The 27,290-nt window shown below is 36.5% G+C and overlaps 2 protein-coding genes across 2 annotated transcripts; one reads left to right on the top strand and one right to left on the bottom strand.

Moving 5' to 3' along the window:
- Positions 1-1,225: 1,225 nt before the first annotated feature.
- Positions 1,226-6,491, bottom strand: pomcb (proopiomelanocortin b). The gene is made up of 3 exons (XM_048207587.1): positions 6,265-6,491; positions 4,275-4,394; positions 1,226-1,762 (listed from the first exon to the last, which is right to left on the bottom strand). Exons 2-3 carry the CDS (start codon positions 4,392-4,394, stop codon positions 1,226-1,228), a joined length of 657 nt encoding a protein of 218 aa, XP_048063544.1. The 5' UTR covers positions 6,265-6,491.
- Positions 6,492-9,780: 3,289 nt separating this feature from the next.
- si:ch211-203k16.3 (fibrinogen-like protein 1) lies at positions 9,781-26,146 on the top strand. Its single transcript, XM_048207578.1, has 7 exons — positions 9,781-10,064; positions 15,203-15,704; positions 17,900-18,134; positions 19,626-19,763; positions 23,110-23,326; positions 23,490-23,685; positions 25,020-26,146. The coding sequence occupies exons 2-7, from the start codon at positions 15,360-15,362 to the stop codon at positions 25,164-25,166; spliced, it is 1,278 nt and encodes a 425-aa protein (XP_048063535.1). The 5' UTR covers positions 9,781-10,064; positions 15,203-15,359; the 3' UTR covers positions 25,167-26,146.
- Positions 26,147-27,290: the final 1,144 nt, after the last annotated feature.

Genomic DNA, 27,290 nt, shown 5'->3' with positions numbered 1-27,290 from the left:
GCTCCGACGTTCTTCCGACCAGATTGAATCACTCTTAACCCAAGTGTACCGCACAAGTCCTGAAAAGTGAAGCCAAAGCATTTTGATTGGCCCCTAGTGGCTGCCTGCAGTATGGATCAAAACCCTGGCCTCTCCATCTAATGGGATGTGAGATATACTAAAAAATCCAATTACACTTAAAAAAAAATTTTTTCAAAGATGGTTTCTGTCATTTTAGCTAGTTCTTATCACGCAGACGTATGTTCAAGTGTTCATTTTTCCAATAAGTTTGGATTTAGTTAGTTATTTGATGCTATAAAAACGGGATGTAACGTCATGTTTGACAGCTGTGCTTGCGATTGAGTCTGTGGTAGTATGGGTGGGACCTTGATACTGTGGCTCCACAACTGTGCAGACTTGGGCTCCAAACGACGTAATTGGCAATGACCATTACTGGGATATTTTGGCTTCAATTTCCTATAGTGAATGCTCTCCATTTTTGTTTTAGTCTATGCTCTTAACACACCTTACACCACAGGAAAATCAAGATAATCGTGATTTAGGATTGTTGGAAGGGGAGAATTGGGCCGAAAATCGTCCTGATTATTTTGTAGTGTGTGGGTGTCTTTATTTGGTATAAATGCACAGATGATAAAGGCAATAATTATTTTAAATTATGGCCCATATTATGAATCTTTAAAGTTATTATAAATCTATAAATATGTGGTTTTGCTTTTTCCTTTTACCTCCAGATTAGAGCAAACATGATATACAGTTAAAAAAGATAGGTAACTGTGTAACTCTTTTGTAACCCGGCATAAAGAGTCCAGTTTACTGTGGAAACTGAAAAAAATCCCTTATATTTCCTATTTCCCATATTGATCAATTCAGAGCAATTGACAAACACAGAAATTCACAGCTGGCAACATTGCAAATTCAGTTTAATGTAGTAATGTAGTACTGTACAGTATATTACAGTAAAACTAACTCAGATAACCAGCATTTCTGAATATCCTTTCTTTTTAAATCCCAGAGATGATCATTACAGTGCCGTGTTTCTAAATGAACTGCGAATATCAAGTAATGAGTTTTCTTCTTTTTTTTCACAGGACACTAACATTTCATGCCCTGTACTTTTGGTTCAGAGGAAGCTTTTTTTATTTATTTTTTTTTAAATTAAGGTAACCGATATTAAGGGCACATTTAAATGTTTTGACACCAAATATTCCATCCGTTCACTCCTCTCTTAATCTTTGAACAGCTGTCCATCTTTAACAATGACGTTTCGTATGAATGTGAGCAGTGGCTTGTTAGATTGATCTGAAAAGGGCCTCATGAAACCTCCGTAGCGTTTGTCAGGTGGTGTGTTCCAGCGGAAATGGGTCATGCGATACTTCCCGTTGTTCTTTACATTGTTCCTGTTTTGAATATTGAGCTTGTCTCCCTGCCCTCGCTCCACCCGGATGCTTTCCACCGGCTCCTCTGGTTCCACCGGCTCCTCCTCCAGAGCGCCATCAGTGAAGACTTTGACGGGTCGACGCTTGCGGCCCATGGGTTTGCCCCAGCGGAAGTGCTCCATTGAGTAAGACCTCCTCTCGTCATTGTGAGGGGTTTCTCCAGTGGGGTCTTGAAGCTCGATCAAGTCGGGAGACAGAGCTGATAAGAGCAGGGCCAAACTGAGACTCTCTTCCTCAACCTCTTCTTCACTGTTCAGTTGCTCAGATGAAGACACTCTTCCGTAATTGGAGGATTCTTGTGCAGATCTGCACTGCCTGATACACAGCTGCACATAGATACGACACAGAGGACATAGATACGTTAACCATGGAAGCGGCTTTTGTTAACAAACATTTTTTACATTTTACAAAGCTTAACAGATTATTAGTTTTTGTGCACTCAAATTGTTGTATTTTTAATCTTTTCATATGTACTCATACCATAATTGGGTATATATATAGTATATATATATATATATATATACTGTATATACTGTATATAGGCACCCTTAGTAAATATAATCAAAGATGATAAATCTGTATTGTTTATCCTTTTGATCTTTAATTCTTAAAATTTGCAAAATTCTAACCTTTCTTTGAAGGTAAAGAATTGAAAGTGGGGGAAACTCACATTATGAAATAAATGTTTTTCTCCAAAACACGGCCACAATTATTGGCACCCTTTTATTCAAAACTTTTTGCAACCTCCTTTTCCCAAGATAACAGCTCTGAGTCGTCTTCTATAATGCCTGATGAGTTTGGAGAACACCTGAGGAGAGATCAGAGACCATTCCTTCATGCAGAATCTCTCCAGATCCTTCAGATTCCAGCTCCATGTTGGTGCTTCTTCTCTTCAGTTCACTCCACTCATTTTCTTTAGGGATCAGGTCAGAGGACTGAGATGGTCATGGCAGAAGCTTCATTTTGTGCTCAGTGACACATGTTTTTGTTGATTTTTATGTTTGTTTTGGATCATTGTCCTGAATGAAAGATCCAACCATGGCTCATTATAGGATTTCTAGCAGAAGCGGTCAGGTTTCGATTTTTTATCTGTTAGTATTTGATAGAATCCATGAAGCCATGTATCTGAGCAAGATGTCCAGGACCTCCAGCAGAAAAATAGGCCCACAACATTAAAGATCCAGCAGTATATTTAACAATGGGCATGGGGTACTTTTTATCCATGTGTGCACCAAACCCATCTGGTGGGTTTGCTGCCAAAAAGCTATTTTTTTAGTTTCATCTGACCATAGAAGCCGGTCCCATTTGAAGTTCCAGTCTTTTCTGACAACTGAATATGCTGGAGTTTGTTTCTGGATGAGAGCAGAGGCTTTTTCTCCCAAAAACTTCCAAACAACTTGTGGGGATGTAGGTGCTGTTTGATAATTCTTTTTAGGCTTTCTGAGACTCAAGACTCAACTAATCTCTGCAATTCTCCAGCTGTGATCCTTGGAGAGTCTTTGGCCACTCAAACTTTCCTCCTCACCGTGTGTTAGGACGATTTAGACACTCGTCCTCTTCCAGGCAGGTTTGTAACATCTTTAGTTGATTGAAACTTCTTAATTATTGCCCTAATAGTGGAAATGGGGATTTTCAATGCTTTAGCTATTTTCTTATAGCCACTTTCTATTTTGTGAAGCTCAACAATCTTTTGCTGCACATCAGAACTATATTCTTTGGTTTTACTCATTATGATGAATGATTAAGGGAATTTGGCCTTTGTGTTTCCTCATATTTGTACTCCTGTGGAACAGGAAGTCATGGCTGGATAATTTCATGCTCCTTGTCACCCTGGTGTGCCAAAAAATGTAAATGTGAATGGGAATATACTTCAGAGATATTTTACTTAAGAATTTCTAGGGGTGCCAACATGTATTAGAGAAAAACATTTATTTCATAATGTGAGTTTCCCCCCACTTTCAATTGTTCTACTTAAATGAAAGATTAGAATTTTGTACATTTTTTTGAATGAAAGATCAAAAGGATAAACAATGCAGATTTATTTTCACAGCCGCTTTTGCTTATATTTACTAAGGGTACCAATGATATATATATATATAAAATGCTGATTTTATATGCTGGTTCATTTAAAAATATTATTATATTTATTTTTGCACTATAAAAGGAATCACCATTGAGAATATATATGTGTGTGTGTGTGTGTATATATATATGTGTGTGTGTGTGTGTATAATTTCTTAGAGGTTCTAAAAATATTTTTTCTTAATTTTCTTCATTCGAATATGCATATAATTTCTTTTTTCTTTCTGATTTTTTTTCCTTTTTTTAATGAGATTTACTCAGTTACTTAATGTGAGATTAATTGTTAGATTTGTGGTCTCTTTGATTATATAATTCATTATATAAATATGTCTATATGACTGAAAAGACAAATAAAAAAATGAATACAAAAAATTATACTAACTGTGTGTTTTATTCTTTTCTTATAAAATTAGAAATGTCTTTACTTTCACTGTGATCCATTTAATGCATCCTGGCTGAATAAAAAATATTTAAAAATCTTTCTATTCATCAAAGAATCCTTAAAAAATGTTACTTTTTAAAATAAATGTTTCTTGATCAGCAAATCAGGATATTAAAATGATTTCTGAAGGATCATGTGACACTGAAGACTGGAGTAATGATGTTGAAAATTCAGCTTTGACATCACAGGAATGAATTACATCTTAATATATATTAAAACAGAAAACGGTTATTTCACAATATTACTTTTTTTTTTTTATCGAAGATAGTGTATATCTTTAAAGTCATGTTATTAATGCCTTTGAACGATCTTACCAATTTTTGCTCATTAGATTTAAGGCCCATGCAGTCTATCAAATCCAAGCAGCGGCCGTCTACATATGGGCTGTGGAAACACAAGACTGCTGCAGCCAAAACCCAGGAAGGACAGAGCATCTGAAAACAAGCAACAAGACAAAGATCTCATCAGTTCTTCCATCCCTCAAGTATCATTCGCATGACTCAGAATGGAAAGCTGCAAAGAAAATGCCTGAGATATATATAAAGTCAAGGACGAGTTTCATTGCTCAGGTATTTTACTTGAATCGCCTTTGATTTGATTGCGCTGAATGGATCACATGGCCTCCCCATCATCTGTGCACTGAGGAGTCACTGAATCACAATGATGGCGTGTGGGCAGGTCGCATACGGTTATGAGAAGCGGTTATGAGCTTTCAGTCTTTTTTTATATATAACCAAAATATTCTGTGATTGGTGACATTTGACTGTTCAGGGTGCTTAAAAGAAAGAAGAGAAGTGAACTTAAAGACTTTTATCTACTCTGCTCATTCATTTGTACCTGGTCTTTTATGGCTAACCTATAATGACGTCATGACACACACACACACACACACAGATCTGAGAGGAAGTGGTCCATTAATATCACACCACGACGTCAACAGCAGTGTTGTGTCAGGGATGAAAGGACCGCTGAAATAAATCTGCTTCAGTTTGCAGGCTCTCTAGTCTTGCGGTTTGAGACTCATTAGACTGTCCATGAAAGTTCACCAAAATTGTTTTTTGGAAAGGATGATGACTCAGTTCTTGTCTGAAAACACTCCAGAATTATAGTTCAAAAGCCTCTTATGATCCTGTTATATATTACACCATTTCACAGGGGAAGAAAAAAGGTCTATGAATATTCTCAAAAACCAGAAAAGTGGATCAAGTTATTGAATTTTAATTTTTTCTTCCTTACATTATTAGATATTGCTTGATGATTCACCCTGCTCATCCACACTTCAATTTATAATAAAGTACCACACACACACACACACAGGTTTGTTTTGCTATCTTAGTGAGGACATTCCATAGGCGTAATGGTTTTTATACTGTACAAACTGTACATCTATCCCTCTACACCTACCCCTACCCCTAAACCTACCCATCACAGAAAACATCCTGCATTTTTACACTTTTAATAAAACATTTTTTAGTATGTTTTTAAAGCTATTTTGAATATGAGGACTCATGAAATGTCCTCATATTTCATGTTTATGTCATAATACCAGTGTAATACCCGTGTAACTTTTAAAATCTCTGTCCTCATAAATCACAAAAACACATGCACGCACACACACACACACACACACACACATGTATATATATATATATATATATATATATATATATATATATATATATATAATATAAATAATGTGTATGTGTGTGTTCATGGTTAATAGACGTATCATTATAAATAGAATTATTAAATTTAATATATATATATATATATATATATATATATATATATATATGTGTGTGTGTGTGTGTGTGTGTGTGTGTGTGTGTGTGTAAAAAAAAAGCAGTTCTTTAATAAAGTAGTAATAATAATTTAAAATAATCATTTAAAATCTATTATTTTAGAGATTTTTTTTCTTGAAACATTTTTTGTCAATAAAATTCAATTGAGAAATTTTGAAAAGCTATAGGTTTACTTCACATAAAATACATCATAATACGTAATAATAGTCATAATGCATAATAATAGTCTTAATACATAATAACAACAATAAAGTTATTTAAATACACTTAGTCATTCTCAAGATCATCAAATATTCAGCAGTTTTTGTCTTTAATTTGAATTCCCAGTCATGCATGTTTCAATCATACCTCTAAAATCAGATTGTTTTTTAATTGTAAAGTTTGGATTATGTTATTTACAAAGACAAATGACACATTTTCTGTGACACTGTTCAAAAATGATAGAAGCCTTATAGACAGATGCAGTATTAAGCAGTGATTTCATTGTCCATATTCTTCTTACCTTTCTAAATTTGTAGATGAGTTGAAGTTCTGAATCTTCTCTTCTTTGGGTCTCCAGCCTGTATCGAGCTCACCTCCACTGCTCTCGGTTATCACTTTTTTTTCCTGGCGTCTTGTGAATGGATATCTCTCTCTCTCTCTCTCTCTCTCTCTCTCTCTCTTGTTCTCTCCTACTTTCTGAATGAGCTCTGGTCTCTTATATACTCAGAGGTGCATGGCAACCCCTCAAGGCTGGAAGATGATCAGGTGGGTCTCTGCTTCTCTGCTGAGGTGAGTGAGGGGGTGGATGCACTGGGGAAATTACTAATATAAAACAAACCTTTCTAACTTTTTATTCATCTTTATACCTCTCGGTTTTTGAAACATTAGAACATCCACAGGATGTGGCAGGTGTTTTATGGATCGGATGCTGCGGTTCTGAGTATTTGTGCCATTTGAGACACCTGGAAACTAATGGGACGCTGTTTTAGTAAAAAAAAAAACTAGATTGGACAGGAAATTTAAGTGAAATGACAAAGATCAAAGATTCCTTGTCATACGGAACAGCATTTAAGCAGTGTGCAGATCGATCAGACTGACCAGATGCATTATATAAGCTGAACAATTATACTAACTTAATTTCTCATCTCTTTGTTGTTTCTTTTCTTAATCAAGCCTATTTATGCCCCCAAGGTTCATCAGCAGCAAATGTAATTACTATTGGAGGAAAGGTAATGTTGTGTTGTCGTGGTAACGCATGATAAATCAATTACTCTCTTTTCACTCTCACATGCTCACACTAATTCACTGAAAGAGAAGTAATTCAGAAAAAAAAAAAAAAAAAACAATTTAAGAGCAATTAAAAACATCATAGCATTGTTTTTTAAGGTCTGGAAATGCTCTACATTGGATAAATAAAGGATGATTGTAGAGCTTTAAGTACAAATGTAAGCACAAACATTTTTTGTTACTTGAAACAAAAACTTGAACTGAAATAAAAAAATAAAAAAATTCAGCTAGCTGTCAAGGCAACATTTCTCATTTTTGTTTAGTTTAATTTGAAGTGCTACAATGACCAAAAACTAAATAACTTTATTGTATAAAATATACCTTTTTTTTTTTTCTTTTTACTGAAAATGAGTAAAAACAGAAAATAAAAATGTAATTCAAAATATTAACAAAAAATATAATAGCATATCAATGATTCTGAAATTACACTGGCACATAGAGAATGTGTGGAATATTTCATTATAAAACCTAATAGTCAAAAACTTATGTGCAGGTTTGGACCTTTGAAATTGAGATGTTGAATTGAACATTTTGTTTCTAACCCTAACCGATAACATTATGAGTCAATAACACTGATTATCTCTTCATCACGCCACCTGTTAGTGGATGGGATATATTAGACAGCAAGTGAACATTTTGTCCTCAAAGTTGATGTGTTAGAAGCAGGAAAAATGGGCAAGCGTAAGAATTTGAGTGAGTTTGACAAGAGCCGAATTGTGATGGCTGGACGACTGGGTCAGAGCATCTCCAAAACTGCAGCTCTTGTGGGGTGTTCCCGGTCTGCAGTGGTCAGTATCTATCAAAAGTGGTCCAAGGAAGGAACAGTGGTGAACCGGAGACAGGGTCATGGGCGGCCAAGAGTCATTGATGCACGTGGGGAGCGAAGGCTGGACCGTGTGGTCCGATCCAGCAGACGAGCTACTGTAGCTCAAATTGCTCAAGAAGTTAATGCTGGTTCTGATAGAAAGGTGTCAGAACACACAGTGCATCTCAGTTTGTTGCGTATGGAGCTGCATAGCCGCAAACCAGTCAGGGTGCGAATGCTGACCCCTGTCCACCACCGAAAGCGCCAACAGTGGACACATGAGCATCAGAATTGTTCCACGGCCCATGCCCTATGACCCTGGTCCATGTTCTGTTCCCCTGCATGGGCCTGGCCCACCATCCCTAAAACCTCCCCCAAGACTGCCTCCGCTTCACCACCTTCTGTCACGTCTAGTTTTGATTTTGTTTCCTTCATTTATGCTGCGTTCTCATCACCTCGTATTTACCGGACACTTGAGATGACAACACGTGACGTTATATTCGGAGCTGTTCATGTCCTTTGACTGGTGTTTGTTCTCCTGTGGTAGAAATCGTGTACCGGGGAGGGGGGAAATGGAAACGCACGGGCACCGTTCAAGACACCCACCCCCTTGTGCATGTCACTGGTTCAGCTATTATATTTGGGTTCCAGTGAAAAGCAGTTGCTCACCTCAGGTCCTGAGAAGATCAGAATAATTAGTTAACAGGATCTGAAAGTCTCTCTGGGGAAGCACTGCCTCTAGAAGGCTGTACAAACACAACAAACGTTACATGCTGTGCAACACGCTTCACATTTCCAGATGAATACATTAGTTTTAACGTAATTATCATGCAGTGGGTCCAGCAGTCTGAGACCACTAGAAAATGCATTTTCATGACAAATTACATAACGATTTGTTCTTCACTATTATTGATAATGATCCAAAGAGCATCTTGTGCTTAAAATTGATAGATAGATAAATAAATAAATAACCCAAAAATCTGAACTTTTGTACAAGAAGTTCACATGGTCAGTGACAAAAAGTTGAATCTTAAATGTGGTCTCAGACATTTTGACCCCAGTGTATATTATATATAAATACAGTCAAACCAAAATGTATTCAGACACCTTGAACATTTCATTTATTAATTCGGTTTATTCACTATAGTTTAAAAAAAAAAAAGGTAATTAAATATGACAAGATCTCAGAGTTAAACTGTGTCAAAAAAGAAAAAATCTTAATTATGTCAGATAACACTTAAGAAAAAACATGGTCACGTCAAAGTTGTTTGGTTCCAAATTTTTATCAGTTTTACTGGTAGTCCACTGTATGAATATTTGGGTATAATATGTCACAGTTTACTTTGTTTTGCTATCCTCACATCCTCACTGTATTTTTGGAAAGTGTGTATCTTTGGAAAGTGTATATATATATATATATATATATATATATATATATATATATATATATATATATATATATATATATATATATATATATATATATATATATACACTTATATAAATATTAATATTATCATTTAATAGTAAATAATGTAAATATTATGTATTATTGCATTTATGATGTGCATTGTTTTAAATTGTGCATTGTTTTGTAAAATATGTAAATCCACTATGAGCTTGTATGTTGAGCTTGTTGATATATAAAGCTTTTATGACTTGTATAGTATATCTTATGTTTACTTTGAAAACATTATTAAAGATTTTACAGCAAAAAGACACGTTTTTAGAATTCTATATTAAATGGCCATCTGAAAAAGTATAAACTATCAATCAGAGGACAATAAACATGTAATAGATTGTGTACAACAGGTTTTCTTGATCATTTAGATGCCTTATAAAAGTTATTAAATATGATACAGAAGGCTTTATAAGTTACTGATGGTGTGCATTTAGTGTATTGATTGTTAGTAAACATGTTTTAAATACACAATACCATCAACACTTTTTTTCTAGTGTAAAATAATTTGGTGTATTAATTGTTTGTCCATCTGATGTAATTGTTCAGACCTCAGCATATAGAGTAAGGATAGTCTGAGTGGCTGTTGTTCAGTGCCTGGATTGTCTCTCCTTCCTTTCTTCTAACCAGGAATCCAATTACACAGGATTACAAGGATAAGTTGCCACTCTGCAACACATAGGGTGTAGGAAGAGAGAGGGAGAGGGATGGCAGCATATGTCTATATTTCCTCAGAAGACAAACAAAACGTCTCCGACTACTGAAACAGGTAAAGATGAAGCCTTGTGACTGTTTCCCTGTAGAGTTTGCTCGCATAATCTCTGCTAATGACACCTTTTGGAAAATGTTGTCGTAGTTGATCGTAACAGTGTGTCAGCAGTGCGTTCAACAGCTTTGCAGATAGTTTGAGAAATCTCTCATGTGAGATGTTGTGATGCATGAGTTGTGGTGTCACGGGTAAATCAAATGCCCTCCAAACAAACATATGTATACTGCATTTACACTTGTAATCAAAATGTCACTTCAGAGACATAGCATGCTTTATCAATATGATTCATTCTCAGTGTTATTCTTTTGTTTATACTGCAGTTTAGTGGCTCTCAGGCATTGCTCGGTAATATGGTTTGGCATATTCAGCATTTCTCTGTTGGATCTAGTGCACTAGGCTTGGGCCAGAGCCACAAGGTGCTTTGGAAGACGTGATACTTTAGCATTAAAAGGTCTGCTTAAGGTGTTGGTAAAGTATGGGTCAGCTCAAGGCACTTCCTGCATGTTTTTCCTCCTAGACAGGAGAGATTGAATACATGTACATGCATTGATTTTGTCCCCATAATGCATTTGAATATATATATATATATGTTTGTGTATAAATCACTTGTTTTTCTGAAGTAACACTGTCCAACAGCAACCCCCCCAAGTAAAGTTACAGCGCCTCCCCTGAGCCCATTGAGTTTTAACAGACCCCCATAGAGTGCAATGCCTCCATCGCACTATTAATTGGATATAATAGGATATGATTGATTTGTGTGATGAATCCCACTTCTTGTTTTCGTGCGCGTTTGCAAATCGGTCTGAATGAACAAAATTATGACGTTAATGGGAAGGGTAATTAAAAAGTAAGTAAACAGCTCAGCCATTTCACCACCTTGTCACATCATCAAACTTGAAATGGCCTGAAAACATGATGACTGTGGGGGGATTAGTGAGCAATCAGCTTGTTGAAAATAAATGTAGCCTACATCTTTCTTGAAAGTTTAAAGGGGACCTATTATGCCTAAGATGTGTCTGTGAAGTATCAGCTCAAAATACCCCACAGATCATTTATTATAGCCAAAGACTATAGAATAACACAAGACGTGTCACTCGTATTGTTTTGAATGGGAGAAAGTGTAACGCGCAATATGGCGGAATAAGTCCCGCCTTCTAAATAAGAGCCAATCGCTGACTGGTAAAGTCATCGCATCACTGCAGCAGCCGTTAGAAGCACCGGTTTCTATAGAAACAGTCAGACGCGCGCCTCTGAAACATGGCAGAAGAGACGCGCATTTAGGTCTGCGCATGCGCATTAGCTTGATCCAGCCTAAAAAATGCAGTTTTTTTGTCATGATTCGAGCGTTTGGATAAAACATTTATAAGACAGCTGTTGTCAGAATTCATTGGTGATTTCAAATATGAAATGTAATCGTAAGGTTGGCGAACAGTTTTGGAGAATTTGATGTTTCCCCATTCAAAGAGATAGGGCATGATGCCCAGGATGTGAAATGACTTGTCTTAAAGGGACTTTGTTATAGCTTGTCAAATTTGCCTCTATTTGAGTGTGAGCAAAAACACGCCATTTTTGTGTGTGTCCCTTTAAATGCAAATGAGCTGCTGCTCCCGGTCCACTTTCCAGAAGAGGGCGGAGCTTTAACAGCTCACGCTTCAGTTGCTCAACAACAACAAAGCTGGAGAATCTCAGACAGCCAAAATGAGGATTGTCAGTAACGGTGTTCAGCCTTACATTATTCAAACCGGAGTTGGACACTGATGGAGAGACTCAGGAAGAGGTTACAACTTTTAGATTCAACTCATCGACTAGCATGTGCCGCCATGTTAATCTTTTGTGCAAATCCAGCGTTGAATCAACTCTCGTTTGTGAAGCAGTCCGGCGTAAAATGACGGGATGGCAACAACAACTCTTCCTCTTCTCTAAAGCAGCCCAACATGGCCACACCCCCTTTGTTGCGTGTTCTCGAGGGCGGGGTTTGTGTAAATTTAGAGGTTTGTGATGTCACCAACCCAGGAAGAAGCTCGTTGTAGTCCCTACCAGCCATTTGTTGTAGTCCTTAAAAAACGATTTCTGTAAAAGAAAAAATAGCTTTGCATTGAACTTTGAGTGTCGTAACTTTGCAGATGTTGTTTATGCCTAAACAGCAACATTACACACTAACTGAAGTTAAAAAAGTGAAATCATAATTAACCACTCCTTTAAAAATGCAGAACATTTTCTGTGATGGGTAAATTTAGGGGTAGGGGATAAAAAATACAGTATAAAAATCATGTCTCTGAGTGTCCCCATAAAACATGAAAACCCAACGTGTGTTAAGGATATAGTAAATTAATAATTGTATTATTTGTATTTTATATTAGATAAAAAAATAACAAAATAACAGTAAAAAAATAAACAAGAATCCGGAACGTAGAAGGAAAAAGTATATTAAAACTGACATATGGAATAATGACTATATGGAATGTGGACACCTGAACACCGCACCGCATGAGCTTGTTGAGCATTTATTTTCAAAACCATAAACATTAATAGGGCGTTGGTCCTTCCTGACAGCTTCAACTCTCCGAGGAAAGGTTTAGATGTTGAACGTGTCTGTGGGGATTTGCTCCCATTCAGACTTGAGCATTATCAGTGAGGTAAGGCGCTAATGTGAACTGATAGGTGATTTGGGAATTCAAAGTTCAGCCCTGGGCTTTGCGCAGTCAACTTATTCCACACCAGACAAAATCATTTTTATGGACTTCACTGTGTGTGTGCACAGCATCAGTTTCAATATCTTTTAAATAATATGCATTCAGTTCAATAACATGCAGACATTTTTAGGTGTCCAAATATTTTTTTTTTTTTTCAGGGCCGTTGTACATGTTTAAACAGTTTTTATTGAGATTTTGTCATATTTCTCTAAATGTAATGGATAAAGGTGTTATCGTTTGAAACTAGATGCCTACTTCACTTATTTTTAGCGTGCCCATCCTCTTCGAGATTAAATACTTTCACTGCTGCCGTCTTCTTGAACCCACATAAGCACATAAAAAAGTGACACAGGTCATGAAAGCACCTTAACCCGTGCCTTAATCAGGACAACCAGGCTGACCTCTAATAAGAGCAGCGGCATGGCTCAAGATGTGTTTGTGGGATTTATTTCAAATATCACATTGAGATTTTATGACAGATCATGTACTTCTTTCCCCCCTTAAGCCCAAATGCAAAGACCGAATCTTCAATCCAGTGTGATTTTTGACAGCTGACCTATAGTTCTCTGACAGGAGTGCACTGATGTCACATCGTCGAGTGCTTAAAATAAATGACCTATTAATGTTATCATCATAGACCATTTACAATCTCGCCAGACTTCGTTTTTCAACTTTTTCGAGTGATGTCAAAACAGTGTGTGGGTTGTATAACTTAATGCTTAAAAATCTCAGCTTATAACCCAAAGTTATATTTCTTTGAGCCCCAGAAGTGGTGATTCACTATATCTTTATGCAAGGCACTTGCATAAGAAAGTTTGAATAAGAATAAGAAAGTGGCAGCTAAATAATAATTAGATTAGAAAATGTAAGTGGTGCTTGCACATGGACTCGCTGCCATGATATTGAAGTTGACCTAATAATTTTTTGCATGATTTCTCATGTCTCTGACTACACAATATTACTCTAATTTTTGCATGATTTCTCATATTTCTTATGTCTGTGTCAGTGATATTCTTGTCTTTACCTTTTTTGATCCAATAAGCAGCCTTCAAATTTGTAAACATGTTGAAAATCTGTGCCAGTTTATCTTCTTGCAGTTTCTTTCAAACTTCTTTTTGCATCATGTAACCGTCAACAGTAATATTTAAAAAAAAAAAAGATAAACAAATAATCATGAAATAGTAGTATATTTATATATGTAAATAATAAATATTAAAAATATAATAAATATGTAAATATGACCGAATAAATACAGTATAATCCAAAATAATATTTTTTTAATACATTTTTTTGCTGCTAATACAGCATTCAAATTTGTAAACAGACATAGTGTTGAAAAACTGTCAATTGCAATTTCTTTTGCATCACGTAACTGTCAACAGAAAAAAAATGATTTTTTATTGAAATATGATATATAAATATTCATGAAATAAAAAATTTATATTTATAAATGTAAATAATAAATATTAAAAATAAAACAAATATCTAAATAAATAAATTCTAATATAGAATTATTTTTATTTTTTTTCCATTTTATTTAATTTAAATTGTTTTGCTACTAATACAGCAAAAATGAGTTAGTTACACTCACCGGCCACTTTTATTAGGTTGCTAGTACCAGACCAACTTTTGCCTTCAGAACTGCCTTAATTCTTCATGGTATAGATTCAACAAGGTGCTAAAAACATTCCTCAGAGGTTTTGGTCCATATTGTCATGACAGCATCACGCATTTGCTGCAGATTTGTCAGCTGCACATCCATGATGCGAATCTCCTTCAACATCCCAAAGCTGCTTTGGATTGAGATCTGATGACTGTGGAGGCCATCTGAATGTAGTGAACTCACTGTCATATTCAAGAAACCAGTTTGAGATAAACTGAGTTTTTTGACATGGCGCGTTATCCTGCTGGAAGTAGCCATCAGAAGATGGGAACACTGTGGTCATAAAGGGATGGACATGGTCAGCAACAATACTCAGGTAGGCTGTGGCATTTAAACAATGCTCAATTAGTACTAAGTGTGCCAAGAAAATATCCCCAAACCATTACACCAGCAGCAGCCTGAACCGTTGACACAAGGCAGGATGGATCCATGCTTTCATGTTGTTTACGCCAAATTCTGACCCTACCATCTGAATGTTGCGGCAGAAATCGAAACCCATCAGATCAGGCAATGTTTTTCCATTCTTCTATTGTCCAATTTTGGTGAGCCCATGCAAACTGAAGCCACCTGTTTGCTGACAGGAGTGGCACCGGTGTGGTGTTCTTCTGTTGTAGCCCATCTGCTTCAAGGTTCAGAGATGCTCTTCTGCAGACCTCGGTTGGAACGAGTGGATGTTTGAGTTACCGTTGCTTTGCATTGTCCTCAGCCTGAGTTGCTGCAATGTGATGTACCTAATAAAATGGCAAGCGAGTGTAGTTTAATGCTTTTGGTTTTGTTTTCAGGTAAATTGCATTGGAAACGGGGACAGTCCTAGACAGCGTTCCTGCGTGACAAGCTCTTCCCAAGACTTGAGACTGGAGGTCAGAGAGCTTGTACCCTGGCCTTCTCCCCCAGGGTCCTTCCAACAAGGTGGGAAGGGGGATCAGCCAAACCGACCACATGGAGGACAGGCCTCTCTCGCCCCTCTTGCTGGCCATATTGTTTTTGTTAACATGTGCGAGCGAAGATGACCACTCACTGCACACACATCAGGTCAGTACTGCTCAGTGTGGTGAATACAGCAATCAGGTCCTGGAGGACGGCATGTGCCGACTCATGGCCACGCTGCCTCAACTGGACGACCAGCGCTGCCCGGACATGTTCCGCTGTACAGATGAGGTTTCATACTGGCTTCATGAAAATGAGGAACGCAAACAGCAGATTCTGGCCCTGCGCGAGACAGTGTCTGAACTGCAGGAGGAGCTTCGCAACCACCGTCATCGAGTCAAAGTGTTAGAACTACAAGTGAGTCCAAGAATCAATCAATTAATCAATCACTCTGTCTCTATCTGTAATATTTCAAATGTGTCTAACTGTCTTTAGGGCTGACTGATTCATCATTTATAAGGTGTTGGAGAAATATTATAATTAGAAGATTAAGTTATTCATAATTATTCTTATTATGAACAAATAATATTCATAAAAACAACAATTACATTATAAATCATTTTGTTCAAAATAGTTCTAAATTAATTGTTTAATTATTCTAAATAATAAATATTTATAAATAATTCTGATTTTGTGCCCTTCTGACTGCTCTTAATGAAACAAAATCTGATATTTCACATCTTTCTGACCTGTACCTGACTCAATGCCCTTAATAACCTGTGGGTCAAGCTTTTTCTGATTCCCTGATTCAATTTGGAAGCATTTGGATACCTGTTCTCACTTATTCTATTTAAAGAACTGCCCATCTAAACAGTAAGGCAGGTGTAAAAAACCTGAAAACCATACTTGAGTAAAACTAGAGATACCTACCTTACTACAGTGAAAATCCGACTCTATGAGTAAAAGTCATAGAGTACCTTATTATAACAGTACTTTTTTTAGTTGTACTGAATGTAGGCTTAAATATGCATAAAATCTCCACACCTCAAAGACTACAGCAACTACCTGCTAATGCACTCACTTTCATGTAAAGTAGCCTTGTTGTTTGGGTGAGTAAAGGCAAAACGCACAAGATATAGTACCTTCAATGCCCTGTAGAGGGCGATTATTGTTTCTTTTGTAGCAGAAATAAACTGCTGCAGAAAAAGATAGGTGCCATGCAAAATTTAACGAGTAAATGCCTTACTAATTACAACTGTATTGGAGTAAAGAGTACATATACTTATTCGAAAATGTAGCCAAAAAGATACTTAAAGGTACATTATGTAACTTCTAGTAGGTTAAAAAAACAAAACTGCATGCATTTTGCAGAAGTTCAAGAACGTTGTTTTGGTTGCGCTTCAGCTCTGCTGGTTATCCTACTGCTCAAAACATCACTACAAGGCTTAAGAGATTTAACCCGTTTAGATGGAAAGGATCTCAAGCTGACTAGCTGAAGATGTTGCTGTAGCTATACCCATTAAAGACATGGTACATAAATGCCAGCACAGTGCTACAGCAACCATAGTGAAATGACCCTTTACAATAGATAATGCTTTATAATGAACTCTGTTAGAGAGCTACATATAGAAATTTAACGTCGTCGCCGTATAGCTTTTACAACATTTCAAATCCCTCACTCCGAAAAGCCAAGCCAATGTTGGTTCTTGTTTTATTACAAGCTCTGTCGCATTCTCTTTTTGCCAGCAGACTCTCCGCAACTTTTCTCTATTTACGGATATGACGAGACACGCACGGGCGAGTGACTTACGTACGCAATTTCCCACGAAAATCATCCCGATGGGTCTAAAATATAAACACTTATAAATAGGCTTACAATAGAATCAGGGCAAAACAAAAACATGTTTTAGAAGAAGAAATGATGATGTAGTTAAATTTTGTGTCTCTCATGTGTAGCACTGGAATATCCAATGCATTCTATTGAATTTTTCATTGAAAAACCATGGAGCACCATATACATATATATGAATTTCAGTATATTTCAAAACACCATACTGTTATCATTTGATACTGTACCATGGTACCATTACAGTGCTTTTGTATTTTCCAAATTCCTTCGAGTACTATTATACTAAATACCATATTTATATACGGTATATCATAATTGTTCAATACCATGGTATACATTAAAGTACCATAGTATTACCATCTGATACCATCACTGGAGCTTTGTTGTACAGTAAGTGTCCCCTTCGAGTGCTTCTGTAAATTCCATGTTGCTCCGGCCAACTCGGCTTGGCGGTTTTCAGCCTAAAGTCTCCTTGACCCGAAGGCTAACGAGATTAGCACAGGAGACCTTACCTCTCTCCACGTGCCTTCATTAGTATGCACTCTTAAGCTCTTCATGCTGTTAAACGAGGGGATGATTCACAGCTCACACCCACACGGCCAGATCCTGTCTGCCTCTCCCTCTCTGCTTTTCACTCCTGGCTTTACGCAAACACACAATATGCTGCAGCCTCTTGAGAAGGTCTCATTCTGCAAAGGAATTGTTCTTCTGATCACCTTTTTTGATTGAGAGTCGTGATGTTTGTCTATTTGACCTTTCACAGAGTGAAGAGAAGAACCGCAATAATTCATCTATTGAGCAGCGCTTGCACGAGCTGGAAGATCATTATGCTGAGGCCACAACCCTGTTGCACATCCAGGGCTCTCTGATCTATGACCTCCAGGCCCAAATCCATAACCTTTCCCTGCTGGTGGAAAAAGTCAGACGTAACCCTGGCTGCATGATCAACATAGTCCGAACCAGCCCGCTGATCAATGCACAGGAAGCCCTGCATCCCGGTAGGCTAAGTCTGGGAATTTCGAAAAGGTTCCTTTTTAAGATGCATGGTTATATCCCAACCAATCAATAGCCAAACAGCAACATAGTGTGGCCCAGATCCCTCCCACATCTGGTACATCTGGATTACACATGGACCAGATGTGGGCCGGATCTGGGCCGACACTATGTTGCTGTCAGGGTATGCAAAACCAGGACTGACTGTTAAATGGATAGATCACCCAAAGATGAAAATTCTGTCATCATTTACTTACCACCGTGTTGTTCCAAACCCATAAGACTTTAATTAATTTTGGAAACACAAAAATATTATTAATGAAATCTGAGAGATTTCTGTCCCTCCACTGAAAGTCCATTCACCCAAAAATCTGCCTCTTCAAAACATTCATAAAGAGATTGTAAAAAATAAATCCATATGAATTGAACAGTTTAATCCAAGTCTTCTGAAGAGACTTGATCGCTTAATATGATGAACAGATTGAATTTAGGCTTTTATTCACATACACCATGTACAGAATTATTAGGTACGTTGATTTTCTGATCATATCTTTTTCCCAAGCACATTTTACCAATTCCAAACCACATCAATCTTAGTAACTACTATTAATTTTGTATCTAATCATTTATAAGTGATATATTATTGTTCATTAAGGTTACAGGCAAAATGAGCCAAAAAGAGATTTCACTCAGACTGAAAAGTTAAAAATTATTAAATGCTCATGAGAAAGATGCAATTCTAGAAATTGCAAAGTTAAGGCATGACCATGGACAGCAAAACGTTCATTGGGTCAGCAGGGTCAGACAAAAACAGGTGAAAAAGAAAAGACACATGTTAACTTCAAAAGAATTAAGAAGTAAGGTGAATAATTAAGTGTGAAACCATCAGGAACCCTTTAGTCTCCAGCACCAAAAGTTTCCAGAGCTGTAACCCACCTGGAGTCTCCAGAAGTGCACGGTGTCCGGATCTCAGAGACTTAGGTTAGGTAAAGAACTTAATAAAAATCACAAGCTGAAGTGTTATAAAATACATGAAGACTAGAAGATAAATTCTTCAAACAGTGGTACAAGAGGATGTAGTGCTGGTCCTTCAAGAGTCACTCTCAATCTGTCTATAAAGACTATAAAAAAACAGGTCTTAAAATTTCCAGGTCTTCAAGACCTGCTCCATTCATATGGATTTTTTTTTTTTTTTGTGCCTTTATGACTTTTTTTGGTCTTCTAAGTTTTGGTGTCAGGGTCTAATATCTCTATTTGTGTTCTGAAGATTAACCAATGTCTACTGGGGATGACATATTTTTCATTTTTGGGTGAACTATTCCTTTAAGATTTTGGCTAGTATAGAATCATGGTGAGTTACTGGCATGAACCAACAGAGGGTGACAAATCATAGAACAATTTATCAGACAGAATCCGAATCATCTTCTTTATTCCATATAGTTTAATGAGAACTGAACATTTTTATGTTAATGTGTTGTATGTGTTTTTCACTCCAGAGGTGCAGCATGTCAGGAACTGCCCCATCGACTGTGCTTCCATCTACTATAATGGAGTGCGTCGTTCTGGGATCTACACCGTTGTGCCCTCGCTGGGGGCCATGCCTGTGGAAGTCTACTGTGATATGGACACAGACGGTACGAAACCACACAACACAGGCAATAGTGACTGTCCAGGACTCAACAATAAGGATGAGCCCATTATTTTGTGCCAGTTGATGGTCCTGTTGGGCCAGTTTTTATTTTTATGCTGCAGACCTATTTGATTTTCTGTGGCACATTGACAATTCTGCTGAGAAAAAGTATATTTTATATATAGCTATTATATATATTTATTTTATTTAGTGATTTTTTTTTTTTTTTTTTTTTTTTTACATTTTATTAGGTTGTTTTTTTAATATTGCTATTTAAATTAAATTTATTTTTATTTCAGTTTTCATTTTTTATTTATTTAGCTGTTAATAATTTTATTGCTTCAACTTAAACTTATTTCAGTTTATTATTGTCAAGGCAGCATATAGACCCCTTAATCGCCTACGTCACTGTGACGTCACCGCTCTAGCTCGAGGCAAAACATAAATAAGAACTCATAGCGGGCGCGCTAAAAGTTTGAGGTATTGACTTTAAAATGTCGTCTTGTTGTGTTTTTGGCTGCCAGAATAGAAGGAACAGTACTTTTGGTTCAAAACTAAAGTTTTACCAGATACCGGCAGACATTCCTTCACAGAAATCAAAAAGATAATTGTGGTTGAATGCAATACGGCGTACAGACTGGATGGAGACGATCATAAATAATACTCGTGTTTGCAGTGCACACTTCATATCAGGTAAAATAATCGATGCATATGTAATGGTGTGTTGGTTTTATCTAGTACAAATCAGCAGGTTTCTGTTTTATAGGTGAAAGGTTCCCAACTTTCAGCGCACTAGCTAGCTTAAATATTAAACAAACATACAGCGATAGATGTGTGTGCCATCCTTTGAATGGTCTCTTAAAATAATCCACGTTGCTAGCCATAATCATAGTTAGCCCAGTGTTAGGTTACATTAGACAATAAGCCTTGACAAAATTCCCCAAACCACCCGAAAGCAATTCATATGTTGTCTAGGAAATATCCAAAACTTAAGTTAATTTATTACATATTCGGAAAGTTCTGAACCTTCTTCTGCATCTATGTTTAATAAATCCCTCCTAAAACATGCTAGCTTACGCTTGTCAACATTGAGTCCGGCGTCTCTTTTTGCCTCCAGCTAAGCCCCGCCCACCAGGAAACGTTGCAATGTTTACAAACTTTTAAGGGGTCTATATATATATATATATGTATATACACAGAGAGTATTCAGACCCCCTTACATTTTTCACTCTTTGTTATATTGCAGCCATTTGCTAAAATCATTTAAGTTCATTTTTTTCCTCATTAATATACACACAGCACCCCATATTGACAGAAAAACACAGAATTGTTGACATTTTTGCAGATTTATTAAAAAAGAAAAACTGAAATATCACATGGTCCTAAGTATTCAGACCCTTTGCTGTGACACTCATATATTTAACTCAGGTGCTGTCCATTTCTTCTGATCATCCTTGAGATGGTTCTACACCTTCATTTGAGTCCAGCTGTGTTTGATTATACTGATTGGACTTGATTAGGAAAGCCACACACCTGTCTATATAAGACCTTACAGCTCACAGTGCATGTCAGAGCAAATGAGAATCATGAGGTCAAAGGAACTGCCTGAAGAGCTCAGAGACAGAATTGTGGCAAGGCACAGATCTGGCCAAGGTTACAAAAAAAATTCTGCTGCACTTAAGGTTTTTAAGAGCACAGTGGCCTCCATAATCCTTAAATGGAAGATGTTTGGGATGACCAGAACCCTTCCTAGAGCTGGCCGTCCGGCCAAACTGAGATATCGGGGGAGAAGAGCCTTGGTGAGAGAGGTAAAGAAGAACCCAAAGATCACTGTGGCTGAGCTCCAGAGATGCAGTCGGGAGATGGGAGAAAGTTGTAGAAAGTCAACCATCACTGCAGCCCTCCACCAGTCGGGGCTTTATGGCAGAGTGGCCCAACGGAAGCATCTCCTCAGTGCAAGACACATGAAAGCCCGCCTGAAGGACTCCAAGATGGTGAGAAATAAGATTCTCTGGTCTGATGAGACCAAGATAGAACTTTTTGGCCTTAATTCTAAGCGGTGTGTGTGGAGAAAACCAGGCACTGCTCATCACCTGTCCAATACAGTCCCAACAGTGAAGCATGGTGGTGGCAGCATCATACTGTGGGGGTGTTTTTCAGCTGCAGGGACAGGACGACTGGTTGCAATTGAGGGAAAGATGAATGCGGCCAAGTACAGGGATATCCTGGACGAAAACCTTCTCCAGAGTGCTCAGGACCTCAGACTGGGCTGAAGGTTTAGCTTCCAACAAGACAATGACCCTAAGCACACAGCTAAAATAAAGAAGGAGTGGCTTCACAACAACTCCGTGACTGTTCTTGAATGGCCAAGCCAGAGCCCTGACTTAAACCCAATTGAGCACCAACGTTTACCATCCAACCTGACAGAACTGGAGAGGATCTGCAAGGAGGAATGGCAGAGGATCCCCAAATCTTTCCCAAAAAGACTCATGGCTGTATTAGATCAAAAGGGTGCTTCTACTAAATACTGAGCAAAGGGTCTGAATACTTAGGACCATGTGATCTTTCAGTTTTTCTTTTTTAATAAATCTGCAAACATGTCAACAATTCAGTGTTTTTCTGTCAATATGGGGTGCTGTGTGTACATTAATGAGGGAAAAAAAATGAACTTAAATGATTTTAGCAAATGGCTGCAATATAACAAAGAGTGAAAAATTTAAGGGGGTCTGAATACTTTCCATACCCACTGTATATAATATACATATAATATAATTTGTTTATTTTTTATTTCAGCTTTAGTTCACTTAATATTTTATAATAGTTTTAGTTAACGATAACCACGCTGATTTATACATTTGTTTTTAGTGCTTGGACCAGTGAAAATGTTGGGAAAGTACAAATCTGAACATTTGCAGTTCGCACCCACTAGACCAGAAAATGCTTATTTTTGTTTTGTTAGAAATCTACTGTGGATGAGTCAGTGTTTTATTTTTATATTGTTTATTGGAAAATTCTGAGACTTAGCATAGCAAAAGAAATTCCGGTAATGAACATTTAAATTACTTCTCTTTTTTTTATGTCTAATAAGACTTCAGTTTTGTGCTGAAATTGCACCAGCGGGGCACATGAGGAACCTCTTTGAGGCTTAAAATAGCATGTGCAATCTTTTTGATGACCTGCAAAACACTATAGTATAATTGCTGTGGTCATAAGATGAAACCTAAATGACCTGGCATGTCCATTAAAAGAGATTTGATTGTTGAATGCTTGGACGTATACTCATTTTACACTTCCTCACTAATAAAAACATTCATTTGATCATTCAAGCACATGCATAATGTATGTCTCAGGTGGCGGTTGGACTGTGTTCCAGCGTAGGCAAGATGGCTCCGTGAACTTTGACCGCAGCTGGAAGGAGTATAAAGAAGGATTTGGAGACCTACACACCGAATACTGGCTGGGAAATGAGCACATACATGACCTGACCAGCCAGGGAGACTACGTGCTCCGTATTGACCTGGAGGACTGGAGCGGGAAACACAAACACGCTGTTTATCAGAGTTTCAGGTGAGGCACATTAATCACTCACTGACTGGAATGACTTCAAACGGATGCACACTGTTCAGTAGTGACTAAACATCTGGCCTGGTAACTAAAAACACTTCAAACCCTTGATGAACTATCAGCATTGCGCTTGTGAGGAATCCATACTTTGTCTGTGCATTTGCAGTGTGGAGGACGAGACCACTCAGTACCGTCTGCATGTGACGGGCTTCAGCGGGACAGTGGAGGACTCCTTCAGCTGGTACCATGACAAGCAGGGCTTCAGCACACCCGACACGGGCAACATCTGTGCCGAGATCTCCCATGCCGGCTGGTGGTATAACCAGTGTTTCTACGCAAACCTCAATGGCATCTACTACAAGGTATGATGTGGCCTGTTGGTTCTAGACCTACTGTAGGCTGTTAACTCAAAGGTTGTAGTGTTAAATCATGAGCTGATGCTGTTGTCTTTGAGAAAGACACTGAACCCCAGGTTCACTGCCTACAATATGTATTACTTTGGCAAACAACTTTTCTGCTAAATGAAGAATAATCTAATGTAAAATCTTAAATAATTTGTCATTTAACCTGCATGTGTGTAATATTTTTATCATGTTCTTAAAAGTCTTTTTTTTTTTTTTTATTAAATGCAAATTGCATTCAAGTTATTGGAAATGTATTTTTTATGATTTTATGAAATGCATTTTTTATGACTATTATAAAAACTGTGTATAATAATATAAAGTATCTTAATAAAAAATATATGAGTATACACATCCATATCATTATTTTCCAAAACTTGATTTTTTACATTTGCAACTTTTTCATTTTTTTCCACATTTTAATGGAATTACATTTTTATATATATATATATATATCTATATCTATATATATATATATATATATATATATATATATATATATAAATGTAATTCCATTAAAATGTTTTCAAAAATTATTTTATATATAAATAATAATTATATATATATATATATAAAAATAAGTATTATATATATATATTTATATTTATTTATAAAAAATAATAATATATATATATATATATATATATATATATATATATATATATATATTTTCTAGCTTTGCTAGAACATACATATCCAAAAATTTTGAAAAACTGTTTTTAAACTTTTTTTTTTTTTTTTTTTTTTTGCTGAAATTGCAATTTTGGCAAAAATTCAAATTAACATGAGCCACATGACATTGGGAACCTCAAAATAGGATGTGCAATCTTTTTGATGACCTGCAAAACACTATAGTATACTTGCTGTGGTCATAGATGAAACATAACATCACATTTAAAACTTGTTTTTAAACTTTTTTTTCTATTTGCAATTTTTGCTAATTAAATTTCAAAAGATCAAAGGTTCAATTTATTTGATAATTTTTGCTAACATAACAGAAAGTCATGAGGGTCTACAAAAGTCTTCTGTGATATAATTTCCTGTTTTATGGAATTCTTGTCACATGAACAACAAAATTGATTTTTTGCAAGACAAAGTCTATTGGCTTATGAACACAGGACTGTTAAACCAACTAGACATTTTTGAAATTTCAGAAAAACATACTCATTATAAAGATGTGCATTCAGGTGATTGTCTGAATAAATGCACAGATTTAAAAAGTGACAAGTATTGATATACTCACAAGCTAAATGATCTTTGATGATGTCTAAGTAATGTTCTGTTCTGATGGATAGGGCGGCCGCTACTCTCTGAAGGGGAAGAACCCTCTTGGTCCGGACGGTATCGTTTGGTACACCTGGAAAGATTCCGATTTTTACTCTCTGAGGAAGGTCAGCATGATGATCCGACCCAAAACCTTCCGACAGCATCTGTCACCCTGAATCAGGCCCGACCAATGAGCTCGGGATCATACGTCAATCAGCCAATCACAGTTCTCAGAGCCACAGCGATGGAGGATGGAAGGAGAGAGATAAACGTGTATGGACTGGCTCATTTCTCTGAATGTATTCAAGAAGGCCATTTTTTACAGTAGGTTTATACCAAAGACCAGAGAAGGACTGCTGCTGAAACAGTCAGTGTTTGCCATTCAGTCAGCCTAATATGTATGTTACATGCCTATATTTTATATACCCATGGATTTAAGATTTAAATAAACATTTTGTTGACTTATTTTATAAATGTGTATTAAAAATAGATTTAATTTCTGTAGAGTACATTGGGAGAAAAGGCCCTTATTTTATTTTCTCTCAAAGCACTAAATAGCAACAAACACCTCACTGCAGTTTCTTAAGCACCTGGGATCATTGCATGATGATTTATGATTGCATTTAATCAAACATAAAAGTTTGGGGTGTGTAAGATTTTACAGCAGCATTTATTTGATCAAAAATACAGTAAAAACGGTAAAAAAACAACAACAAAAAAAGTCTTTACTGTCACTTTTAATCAATTTAATGTCCATGCTGAATAAAAGTATTAATTTCTATAAAAAAAAAAACCTTTTGTGCTTATGTTTTGAAATATATAATTAAACATATAATAATATATTTTTTAAATATTGCATAATTATGTAGAATCCCTTACATTATCACATACTTTGATTGGCGGAGAAAAAACATCATAAAAGTATAGTATTTGAGGTAAAAAGCCCCTTAAAAAAAGTCCCAAAAAAGCCAAAGACCAAAGCCAAAAACATTGTAGCTTAAACAAATATGCCTGTAATAATAATGTAGGTTCCTGATGTACACTCTAATGTACTAAAAGCAAAAAATAATATAGTTAAAAAACACCTTTTAAAATATTATAAAATACCTGAGTTTATGAAATGCCAAAAGTGATTGAAATAAATGGGAAATGATAACCTTTGTTGAAGTGGTTATTTTGTTATTTCTCTGCTATTATAAATATGCATTGCAGAATGATTTCTGTTCTATCGTGAGATTAATAAACCACAACATCACACAGAGAGGTCTTATTGGCGTGTAAAGCACATTCAGACAAACAACACATCTTTTGAGACAGCCTCATTCATATTCTCCATAAATACACAGCTGACTCACGAGTCTCACTGGTCTTTTAAACCTTAAGAGCCGACTCGCTGTTAATAAACAGTGTTGTTAAAATGTCACTGCTGATTTTCAGACCACTTTTTTTTTTTGGCAGCTTCAGGTCTTTCATGAAAACTACAGATTATTCTTCCGTGTTTTTGTATCCCCGCCCATGGACGTTAGATCGACAGAGGGTTATTATTAGAACAGTTATTGTAAGAGTAGGTTTTATTTCTTTTTCGTCGCGGTATCATCTCCATATTTTGCAGCTTTTGCCTCTGCCTACAACGCATTGGATCCTGCACTGGAAACCAAAAGAAACTCATTCCCACTATTCCTACTCTTTGAATTCTTGCACACAGGATCAATACAAATCGACACCATTATGACAAAGTTTGCTAAGAAGTATGTTCTACTATAGCAGACTAGTGGGCATGGCCTTGTACAGCAACATGCCTAGTGCGTAAATAATGGGTGTTGAAATTTTCCTACCTATTTGGCAAAATGAAAGACAACAGCCTTTTTTCTTTGTTTTCTCTAGTCGGGTAGCATCAATTTGCTTTTTTTTTTTCACTTTTCTGCTGCATAGGCATCCAAGTTTTGTTGAAAAGTACCAGTGAAGTATCCCCTTAAACTGGTTACCAAAACCACACAGTCTAGGGCTAGGATTTGAGACATGAGTGCTATAATAAAATGCGTTATAATGACCATTAATGTCTTTTAAATTACATGGTTCATATACTAACTGAAGCTATAGGGTATGAAATCAAGCATTTTTTTTTTTTTTAGTTAGCTTATGTACTATCATAGCATACATCTTCCTGATTAGCCTGCTAGCTTAGCTTATATTATATTAGATGTTTTTTGCTTCCATATCAGTTTCCAGTTTGTTTTATTATGCAATACATCAAGCATGTTGTTTGTGCCCTTAATGACGTAATAAACATCATGTAATAG

Source organism: Megalobrama amblycephala, linkage group LG11 (assembly GCF_018812025.1).
Source record: "Megalobrama amblycephala isolate DHTTF-2021 linkage group LG11, ASM1881202v1, whole genome shotgun sequence".
NCBI lineage: Eukaryota > Metazoa > Chordata > Actinopteri > Cypriniformes > Xenocyprididae > Megalobrama > Megalobrama amblycephala.
The sequence above is the reverse complement of the archived record's forward strand: the minus strand, read 5'-3'. Positions and strand labels throughout refer to the sequence as shown.

What these genes read in the sequence shown, in the direction of transcription:
- pomcb (XM_048207587.1), bottom strand. Translation starts at nt 4,394, where the DNA reads ATGCTCTGTCCTTCCTGGGTTTTGGCTGCAGCAGTCTTGTGTTTCCAC. An exon ending in AATCTAATGAGCAAAAATTG is followed by an intron (nt 1,763 to 4,274) that starts GTAAGATCGTTC and finishes ATCTATGTGCAG; the next exon opens with CTGTGTATCAGGCAGTGCAG.
- si:ch211-203k16.3 (XM_048207578.1), top strand. Translation starts at nt 15,360, where the DNA reads ATGGAGGACAGGCCTCTCTCGCCCCTCTTGCTGGCCATATTGTTTTTG. An exon ending in TCAAAGTGTTAGAACTACAA is followed by an intron (nt 15,705 to 17,899) that starts GTGAGTCCAAGA and finishes GACCTTTCACAG; the next exon opens with AGTGAAGAGAAGAACCGCAA. An exon ending in ACAGGAAGCCCTGCATCCCG is followed by an intron (nt 18,135 to 19,625) that starts GTAGGCTAAGTC and finishes TTTTCACTCCAG; the next exon opens with AGGTGCAGCATGTCAGGAAC.